The 10,929-nt window shown below is 39.3% G+C and overlaps 1 protein-coding gene across 1 annotated transcript; it reads left to right on the forward strand.

Moving 5' to 3' along the window:
- The first annotated feature begins 7,004 nt into the window (after positions 1 to 7,004).
- On the forward strand, positions 7,005 to 10,456 carry LOC121950952 (leucine rich adaptor protein 1-like). Its single transcript, XM_042497093.1, has 3 exons — positions 7,005 to 7,478; positions 8,275 to 8,459; positions 9,937 to 10,456. The coding sequence occupies exons 1-3, from the start codon at positions 7,266 to 7,268 to the stop codon at positions 10,454 to 10,456; spliced, it is 918 nt and encodes a 305-aa protein (XP_042353027.1). The 5' UTR covers positions 7,005 to 7,265.
- The last annotated feature ends 473 nt before the right edge of the window (positions 10,457 to 10,929 follow it).

A 10,929-nucleotide genomic window follows, 5' to 3' on the forward strand; every position in this document is an offset into this window, starting at 1 on the left:
CACTGTGAACTTGCATATGTCCCACTCTTGTGAGCGCAATATCTGAATTCAAAACAATAGAAAAAAGTCATATTATAGTATGTTGCCCAAAATCACATGCAATAGTCGTATGTTGTCCAAAACAGCATAATAAAAGTCATGCTATAGTATGCCGTCCAAAATCGCACAGAAAATGTCATATTATGGTATGTGGTCCAACATCGCAGAAAAATGTCATAGTAAAGTATGTCATCCATGACTGTTGATAATTAAAAGTTTTATTTATTTATTTATTTAGTCAAACATGAACAAATTGACAATATTGTTATTGGAACTTGACATACCTACAGGCATACATAAAAGAAAAACACAGCTTTCCTTCATTTGTCAAAATGAGGAAGGGATGTATTTTTCCAAAATCTGAGGATCACTTGAACAGCTGGGACAACCCCTACATTTATCTCAACAAAGTCATGTTTTGATACATTTGGTGCCTTTGTTCAGTCCTCCATAAGGCAAAACCTTGGTGATTTAGGTACTGTCCTACCAACCACTTCCCTATGTGATCCACAACTATTTCCCAAAATGGGTTTACAGGTTTACATTCTCAGATTGGGTGTAGAAATGTTCCTGTTTTTGTTTTATAAATTATAATTTAAGAATATCTTCAGGCATACAATTCAGTCAAAGATGTTTGGATGTACACACAAAGATGAACAATAAAGAAGAAAAGGTTGTGAGTTGAGGTTGTACCAGGAAGCAAATTAAACCTGAATCACCAGAATCCTCACATGTGGTGCAATTTGCTGCATTTTTTTTCTAAGTATGAGTTTAAAAAGCTCTTCTTTTTGGCACTGGATGCTTTAGCTCCTCCTAACCTGAGGCGATGGAGATGCCAGAGTGATGCCTGGCTGTTCTCCTGGGCTCTGGGAGGAAAATCCTGTTTAACGTCTCCACAATAACATTCCCTGGGGTTATTTATTCAGGAATGTTAATGTGCTTAGAATCTACTGGCCCCTGTGGCCTCTGACACGGGCTCCTCTGGGCTTTCCTATCAAGCGTTCGATCAGGCACAGCACAAGCTCTTTGGTGCTGCTGCCATCTGTTTAAACAACAAAGATTGATGCAGCAGGAATCTATTGATGACCCTGCAGACAGACGGCGTGATCTATTTGTTTGTGCATTCACACAACGTGCGTCTCTGTTGCTATTTTGCCACAATCTGACATTGCAATATGCACTTTGGATGTCGGTGTTACAAGCCTTTCAGTGGAAATTAATTGACATCTTGGTATTGCTCTCACGCACTGTAAACATTGTATTTATGTGTCGTCTCAGCTCCAGGATCTGTGCTTTATGTCATGGTTTGAGTAAACACAATTACAGGATGTAAATGGGCCTCTCTCCGTACATATGAGATCCATTACTTTTCCACACTCATTTAATCTCTCTGTAGGTTCCTAAATGGAAACAGATGCCACAGAGCAGCATGATCAACTAACTAAAAATTCTCAAGCAGCAGGAGTTATTAACTAACTGTTTCTCTTTTAATCTCAGGCCTTTTTTTCATGATTCTTAAATATGGCATTTAGAGCCTTAAAAGGAGAGTTTGACAATTTGGGAAATATACTTGAGCGCTTTCTTACAGGGAGTCAAATAAGAAGATTAATGCCATGTTTGTATCTGTACAGTAAATAGGAAGCTAAAGCTAGCAGCTGGCTAACTTAGCTTAGCATAAAGACTGCGGGGGAAACAGCTAACCTGGCTCTGACCAAAGGTAGTCTGCTTCACAGATGTACATTGTGGGTATAAAGCCTGTAGTTAGCTATCTTTTAGAGAGCGTAACATGCTTTTTGTGTTACCGTTGTGAAACCAGGGGAATTGTACAAAATGCTGGACTGTGAGAAGTTTAAATCATTGGGTCTGTTTGTTTAATAGAGAAAGAAACCTCTGCGGGTAATTCGGCTCCTGATAAAAACCTCCTGAATGATGAGCACTGAAGGAAGCTGGCAGAAGTCTTGAAAGGTTTCAGTCTGTAATCGCTAGATCCTGCACATTGCTCCTTTAAAGAAATACAAACATCCCAGATTGTTCGTACAGAGCCGAACTATTATGGGTTCAACCAGACCTTTCTCTGGCCCTGGCACAGTGCGAGATACGTCTGGCTATGCGAGACTAGTCTAAAGGCAACAAAATCCACATACCAGCACCTCTACAGCCCTCAAGTTTCTTGTTTACTGTACATTTGACATGTGAGGACTTCCACACTTGAGAGCTTGTTTTTCTTGGGAATCTTATATGAACCGTTGAATGTTTTCTGACCTAATTGTGCTGTTAAGTCCAGAGGTCCCCCCCCCACCCTGATTGGCTTTGTTTGCATGTGAGGGTCTTTCCACAGACCATGGGAACCTGGAGGATTTCCTGGCCCAGTGGCCTCAGTTGTTATGCTGTTTTTCTGACCCTTGACTCACTGCATGCAAACAGACGCATGCCACACTTCAAGCATATTCACTAGAGAGTAAGCCAACACCACGAAGATGGTAAAATATCTATTCCTTTATTCCCATCAACATGTTCTCAATGTGTGAGAGACTTCAGGTCAAAGTCACATGATTGAGTAGTTTCATGTTCTACTCTTCATGTTTCAGGTGGTTTGGCAAAAGATTTAGGGCAACTCCCCTAATAAACCCCCACATCCTCTTTATGATTCATCGTAAATCACACTTGATTGCTCTGACAGGTGCTATAAAATCCTATCTGCTCATAATGCTGGCCTTTCAATGACACACACACTTTGACCATTTTTTAATGTTTGTGTAAGTTTATGATTTCCCTAAAACTGGAAGTAAGAGGCTCCGACTCGTAAAAAACATAACTCTTTCTGTGTGTAACATTTTTATGCTTGCCCTCTACCTCATGTAACGCTGACCTCAGGGTCACTGCAAACTGCCCTGAAAACACTTGCTTATGCGTGGGTAATGTTTTACAGCTGCCCCCTGGGTTCGATGTAACCAAATTTTAACCAGTTGTCATTCCAACTTCCCACTCGCTTTTTCATTCCAAGGAAATTACAAGTATGTTTTGTCAAGTATGACATATTTGCTGTCAGTATTATGCCTCTCTGATGAAATCATGGAATGTGTTTGCAGCAGTCAAACATATTTGTCTGGAAACATGGAAAATTAATGGCTGAGACTCTCGTATAAAATTACAGAAAACATATTCTTTACGATTGCGAAGTAGATGGGATGACCTCAGAGTGTTGACTTAGGCTCAGTTTTCAGGCTTGCTGTGGTTACACAGCCTCATTGGTGAAACCAGATCTGTACTTTTAGGAAAAGAGAGCTAATGAGTGAAATCCCAAAGGTGCAAAAATCAGACTTGATTGAGAATTGAGAAATGTTGAATGTCTACTGCCATCTACTGGTCTTTCCAGGGTAACCAGGATTTTTGAATCAAGTTGTTTTGTGTTGTTTTGTACAGCTTCCTCCAGCTTCCTCCGATGTGAACACAGATCACATCGGAGGAAGCTATACGTTATGACCAGAAGTCAGTGAGCAGATGACCACTCTCTCTTAGAAACTTTGACACTGCATCCTACAAAATACAGAGAGCATGGAGAGAATGTCAGTGCTACATATTGTGTCCATTAGAAGTCAAAGGGAATCAATTTAAAAAGTTTAAATCATTGTCGACAGCCAGAACAATACAGGGACACTTTCAAATCTATTTATCTTAAGAAATATTAATGTCTTAAAGGGGCAGTTCACCCCAAAATCAAGAATACATAATTTTCCTCTTACCTGTAGTACTATTTATCAATCTAGATGGGCTTGGTCTGAGTTGCAAAGTGTTGTAGATATCAGCTGTAGAGAACAGAGATGCCTGCCTTCTCTTCAGCGTAATGGAATGAGAATGCATTCAGCTTGTGGAGCTCAAAGCGCCCAAAAAAATTGTTTGAAAAAGTCAACAGAAATGTCTCTTCCAGGAAACCTTGACCCGGCTACTCAAGATAATCCACAGACCTTGTTGTGAGCAGTTACATGTGAGGACTTCTTTCCCTCTACCAGGCTACACATGCCAGCCATATCACTGCACAGACAGAAACGTGCGTCTACTGAACAGATTAATTATAACAAGACCACAGACCAGAAATGGCACGTATTCATACCTATGGAGTGGCTCGCCTGGCGAATACGCTGAAAAAGTTTTTTAGCTTCGGGGTTTACTTCAATGGGATGAGTTCTTGCTCACCTAAAAGACTTTAAATTGTGATGAATGAAAAAAAAAGGCTCTGGGAGAGTTTATATGAAAGCACTATAGTTAAAAAAATTCTGAATATAAAGAGTCATAACAGTCTTCTGAAAGTAAGAACCTGCTTAACTGTCTCTCTACATATTCAAGCAGAAAACTGTAACACACTTAAAACACAGTTATTGAGCAAAAACTCTATTGAGACTTTTTTAAAAAAAGAGAAAAAATGGAGGATAGATGCACATAGTGAGAGGGAAGCCGATAATAACAGATGATCTAGGTCCAGACACCTTCCTTTGTATTATCCTCTTTATATGTACGAATGCATATCTGTAAAATGTCTTCTACCTCCAAAAAAAGGAGTCATATTTTGACGTTTTTTCCATACTATAGCCTTGCCTTTTCTGTCATTTTTTCAATATGTAATTTCATGGTGTTTTTGGCCATTTTTGCAACATCCTATGCTATAGCGTGTTTTGGCACGCTAGTTTATGCTGTTTTGAAGTGTTTTCAGCTGTTTTTGGGACATGTCATATTTTGACATTTTTTCCATACTATAGCCTTATCTTTTCTGTCATTTTTTCAATATGTAATTTTAAGGGTTTTTTTTAGCGATTTTTGCAACATTCTATGCTATGGCGTGTTTTTGCACGCTAGCTTATGCTGTTTTGAAGTGTTTTCAGCTGTTTTTGGGACATGTCATATTTTGACATTTTTTCCATACTATAGCCTTGCCTTTTCCGTCATTTTTTCAACGTGTAATTTCATGGTGTTTTTGGCCATTTTTAAGACATTCTATGCTATGGCGTGTTTTGGCACGCTAGTTTTTGTCGTTTTGAAGTGTTTTCAGCTGTTTTTGAGACATGTCATATTACGCCGTTTTTTACATACTATAGCCTTGCCTTTTCCGTCATTTTTTCAACGTGTAATTTCATGGTGTTTTTGGCCATATTTGCAACATCCTACGCTATGGCGTGTTTTTGCACGCTAGTTTATGCTGTTTTGAAGTGTTTTCAGCTGTTTTTGGGACATGTCATATTTTGACATTTTTTCCATACTATAGCCTTGCCTTTTCGGTCATTTTTTCAACATGCTATTTCATGGTGTGTCTTGGCCATTTTTGCAAATTTCTATGCCATGGTAGGGTCGGCATGGTATTCAATGTGGTTTTATGTGGTTTTCAGCTGTTTTGGGGCATTTAATAGTTTGACATTTTTGCCATACGTTCACATTGCTTTTTTGGTCATTTTTTTATAGGCTATTTTATGGTGTTTTTTCAAACATCCTCTGCTATGGCTGGTTATGGCATGCTATTTTACATGGTTTAATACTGTTTTTAGCTGTTTTTTGAGCATGTCATATTTTGATATTTTTGGCCATTCTTTAGTATGGCAGTTTTGGTCAATTTTTAGATGTGCTATTTATTGGTGTTGAGGGCCATTTTCTCAACATCCGGTGCTATAGATGGATGGATGGTCATACTATAGTATCACTTTTTAATGCCGTTTTCGACAATATACAATACCATGACTTTTCACCGTATTTTTTTAGTAGTTTTTTTTTTCCCAACACACTATGCAATGACTTTCATTTTGTTTTTTAGATAAGTGTACCTGGACCAAAATGTAGTACAAGCTATCTCTTTCGAAATACATCTTCGACTTTTTTTTTTTTCTTTAAACTGAACTGTGCTCTGACTTTTTCTCTAAAAATCTTTGGTCACAATAAACTATGACTTATGGTTTGACATACTACGATATGAATTTTTCTACGGATGCTATGAATTGGCTTCTTCTTCATTTTGTTTTCTTTTGAAAAACTTTTCAAAGTTTTTTTGATATGTTATATAGTGAATACGGTGACTTTTTGGAGCACACTAGACTATATTTTTTTTTCTTTTTTGTATTTCCTACATACTATACTATCACTTTGTTTGTTTGTTTTTCTGCATACTGTGATTTTACTCTAACTCCAACACGGTGGTCTTACCATCATTTATTGCTGCTGGTATTATTTGCTAGTATGGGTGTTTATATTGCTTATATTGTATTGCATTGAGCATAAAAAATAGGATAGCTGTATATATTGTAATGGGTTGTATACAACACTTATACACTAATACTGTATATATAAGTTGTTTATGTAGACTGTGAATGTATATATAGGGGTAGAATTAAATATGTGTGTACTTCTTCCTGCTCCCTTTTGAACATGCAATATTTAAGTCAAAGTGGCTTTATTTGTTATTGAGATAAATGAATAGGTTTTGGAATGGCCTTTTCCTTTTGTGTGTGTCTTTTTGTTTTTTTCATTGCTGTAAGGCTTGTTTGCATTTTTTGTGTGTGTTGTTTTTACAGGTTGGAAATAAAGATTCATTCATTCATTCATTCATTCATTCATTCATTCATTCATACTATAATATGACTTTTTTTTCGATAGACTATACTGTGACTTTTGTTAGAGAAGCTGATCTACTTTGATGTTTTTCGACATACAATACTATGCCTTTTTTGGAAATAGTATAGCCTACGTTGACTTTTTCTTGACAATTTCTCTTGGTAGTGTTTTTTCCACTGCTGCTACTACATCACCAACAGCCTGATGCACGCAGTTGTTACAGAAGCCTCTCCATGTGACAGCCGGTATGACACTCCTGCCATTGTTTGAGGACTACACAAAGAACATTTCCACTTTCCAGCATTACATTCTGGGCCGCATACCATCAATACCTCTGTGGCGTGAATAGTGACAGCAGTCAGCGGGGCAGGTGATATGCGCGTTCACACTTCCAGCGTTTTCATGGCTAATTCCGCGCCTCTGTGGCAGTTTTGTCGTTTGTGATCGAGGTTTATGGTGGACGGTTCAGGAATGAAACGTTTTTGACTTTTTGTCGAAAGGTGTGGGAGATTTATGTTTGCGTGATTCTGGAGCGGGCGGGTCTGAATTGTCAGTGGATTGAGGTGGCTTTACGCACAAGTTCCATCCAAATTAGCCACCAATTGAAGAGCTCGGAGTAATTATTGCGCGGTGGGATGGCAGAGGAAATCCTCAACGACTCCTTCCCAGATCTTAAAGAAGTGGAAAACAAGGTTGGCAGGAAAACACCGGAAAGTCTTTTGATATGGATGAGGGATGCTGCGGACTGCGAGGACGTCTGGAGGTCTGATGTGGTCAACAGCGGAGACCGCGGCTCCGCCTCCAGCGATAGCTTTTCTGAGAAAATACGCAACTTAAAACAAGAGATGGTAAAAAAAAATTTCTTAGCGATAAATGTATCATATCATATATACTGTAAGTTTATCCATGTTTCTAAATGGACAAACTGTTCTGTTTTGCAGTGACGCATCATGAGTTTGTGCTGTTTGCGCGCTAGTCTGCACGTCTATGCATCTTTCCGTATTATGGCACTGCCACAACTTGCACAACTTGTTTCAGCAATCGCTGCTGTGTTTGTTTTAATGACATGCTTTTCTCTCAACTGCAGAAATGTCAAAACCACCGAGTTCCTTTCTCAGCCACTTCACCTGCTCATTTTTTATTCCTCATGACAGACACTGTCACCTGTCTCTCCACCACACCCCTCACCTGCTTCTCTCTCAGTCACCTCCATTCATTTTACACATTCTGACTGGATTCCTCTGCTCATTCTCTGCTCCTCACCACTGATCATACCTCATTCTTCTGCATCATTTTGCGCCTCTCCCCTGTTTGTTTCTGTTGTTACTCAAATGAGTGCATGGGGCCTCACTAGTGGGGGAAGCGTTTTGTTTATATCTGCGGCCCCCTGTTAGAGGTTTAACCTTTGACACTTGAGCAAATATGCTAGATTTCTTAAAAAAAACATGGGAATAGGCCTACAAACAATTTAACAAGAAATGGCCCAAAAATGAGCTAAAATTTAGAAGAAAGTTACAAGAAAATTGCCTAAAAATATGCTACAAGAAGTTAAAAGTTGAAAAGAAGTTTTTTTTTTCCTGTAACACACACATACACACACCAGTTTCCACATCACACTCATCTAACTCCTCACTGTTCTTGCAGAGGTGGCTGCGTTGTGCTGATGTGAAGATCCTGCGTCAGCTGGTGGCCGTGCACGAGGGGATCGAGGCCATGCGTTGGCTGATGGAGGAGCGGGGAGCCTTAGCCAGCCATGGCAGCAGTTTGACAGGCAGCCTGAGCAGCCTGGTGACAGCTGAGGAGCACGGGCCCTCCATGTCCCCCTGCAGGTACAGTCAGTGATTAGTTTGGCAGGTTGAGGAACATGTTCAAATGGAAAATGTGCACTTATTGTTTATACACACCAGTATCAGATTTAATTTAGTTTAGTTTACATTTCAAATTTTCCAACGTGGAAAACTTGAATACCTAAGTAAATAAAGAAAAAGCAATGTAACTTACTACTTTTGAAGCAATGACAATCGAAGTAAGTTTAATGCCTCCTCACCACCAATAACGGGGGCCAGAGGCAGTATGTTTTTGGTTTGTCCGTTCGTCCAGTTCTCCAAAATGTGATATCTCAAGATTGCCTCAGAGAATTTCTCCAAATTTGGCATCCACTTGGCCTAAACAATGAACTGATTAGACGTAGTGGTTGAAAGTCAAGGTCAGTGTGACCTTTTATCCATCTCATTCTTGTGAACACAATATCTCAAAAACAACTTGAGGAAATGACTTCAAATTTGCACAAACCTGAGTCAAGGATGAACTGATAAGAGTTTGGTGGTCAAAGGTAGAAGTTCAAGGTTACGGTGACAAATCATGTTTTTGGCTGTAACTCATACGATAACTATGACAAACTTTCACACAAATGTCTAATGATAAGGTGATGACATTTTATATCCAAAAGGTCAAAGGCTAAATTCACAATGACATCATAACATTCAACAAAACACTTTTCAGTCCATTACACAGCATCATATCTCAGGAACACAACGGGAGACGGTTGGTCAGATAATGAATTGGTGACACTAATCTTGGGTGCACATGCATATTAGTGACTCAAGTAATTCTTTATATCCAGTGAACATAATCCATAGGATGCATTATAAGATTTGCCTGAGTCTGGACCTTCGAATCAACCCAGTCAACTTTGTTTGCGTTGACTGACTCTGAATATGGAAACAGAGTGTAAGAAGCTGAGAATTCTGACTGATATCGGGCAAATATAAGATGATTGTATCGTAGTATTTCCCTATTTAAACAGTATTTCCCCAAATCATTTCCACTCCAATCAAGAGATATTTTTGAAAAAATCCTGAGTTAAATATATTTCAATTTTCTTTAATGATTTTTTTGACCATAAAAAGTTAGATAACATCTCATGTTTACTTTAAATCTCTTTAATAACAAATTATGACCTTTACCTGTATGATTTTTAGACTGAAATGTGCCTTGTGCTTTCTCCTGGGCTCATGGTAAGCTATGCTTGTTAAAAAAAAAGGGGGGGCCTCTGTCTACTGCCGTCCACTTTAGATGATGTGGAACATTGTGACTGGCTCACAGACACCCCATCAAACAAATCTGTGCATTAGGTTAGAGTCAGTTGACAGTGATCATTGATCAAGACATCCTAGAAAAGTTATCTCCATTGGACTGGACGAGGGCTCTATTAATAGCTCGATCAAGCTGAATGTAGATTTAGGGCAGTCATTTTTAGGGCTCAGGTACAAATGTGGCTAAGTATTTCTCTTGTTGTTCCCACAGAGAAAGCCAGAGTCCAACTGAGGATCTGACTGAAACCTTTGCTGATGGATCAGCCGATCACCCACCACACACTGATGATGGTAATTCAAAGCATAAGAGTTACCTTGACATGCTGATCGCCGAGCGTCCTGAAGAAAGACCTCCCAGTCCTTTCAGGCATGGTCAGGCATCATCTCGTCCTGACGACGGTTTGGCTAGTGCCAAATTACAAAAGTCACATCCACAGGACTCGGATGCAGCTCCATTACAAGACATCAAAGCCGGTGCAGACGCCATCAGAAGAGCTCTCCTCAGATCTAACAGGGCAAGAAGAGAAGTGAAAGCAGATCACGGTAGTTTGTCTCTCTCTACAGAGTCAGGGGAGACACAGACAGAGCGCCAAACTCAGGAGAGTATCAGAGCCTCTCAGAACAATACAATGGAAGAGGAAGAGAGTGCACCTACCAGAGAGACATCTTTGCTGGGCTATGATGCTCAGTGGTGCTGGGTGGAGTCACAGGACGATGTGACATTTTTATGATCTTCAATAAGCTCAATTTAAAGGCGAGATCTTTGATCTGAAGCTATTCTCTTCGCCAGTTAACTGCCAGTAATGCAGTGGGATTCAAAATGCACTTTGACTCGGACGGATGAATGAAATGAGGAATGTAGCCTAAAAGAAGAATCCGTCACTGTCTCTTCGTCACTACTCTTGCTTTTGATCAGGATGTATGCAGCTTGATCTGTGCATTTTAGGCATTCCAAAAAAGACAAAAAAAACCCAAACTTTAAATGTAAATTAAGAAAGCCACAAATATGAAAAAGCTCTTTTAGAAGATATGTAGATATGTTATGTCTAATAAATGTTTTACACACAGCATAGGTAATGATCGAAGATCGAGAATTTCTTTGGAACAATTTCTTTAGAATGGCTGTCAGTAGTTTCTTATGCACATTACTCGCATATTCTCCAGTCTCCTTGAAATCTTTCACATTTGTGGATATAAGGCAACA

This window comes from Plectropomus leopardus, chromosome 12 (genome assembly GCF_008729295.1).
Source record: "Plectropomus leopardus isolate mb chromosome 12, YSFRI_Pleo_2.0, whole genome shotgun sequence".
Lineage (NCBI taxonomy): Eukaryota > Metazoa > Chordata > Actinopteri > Perciformes > Serranidae > Plectropomus > Plectropomus leopardus.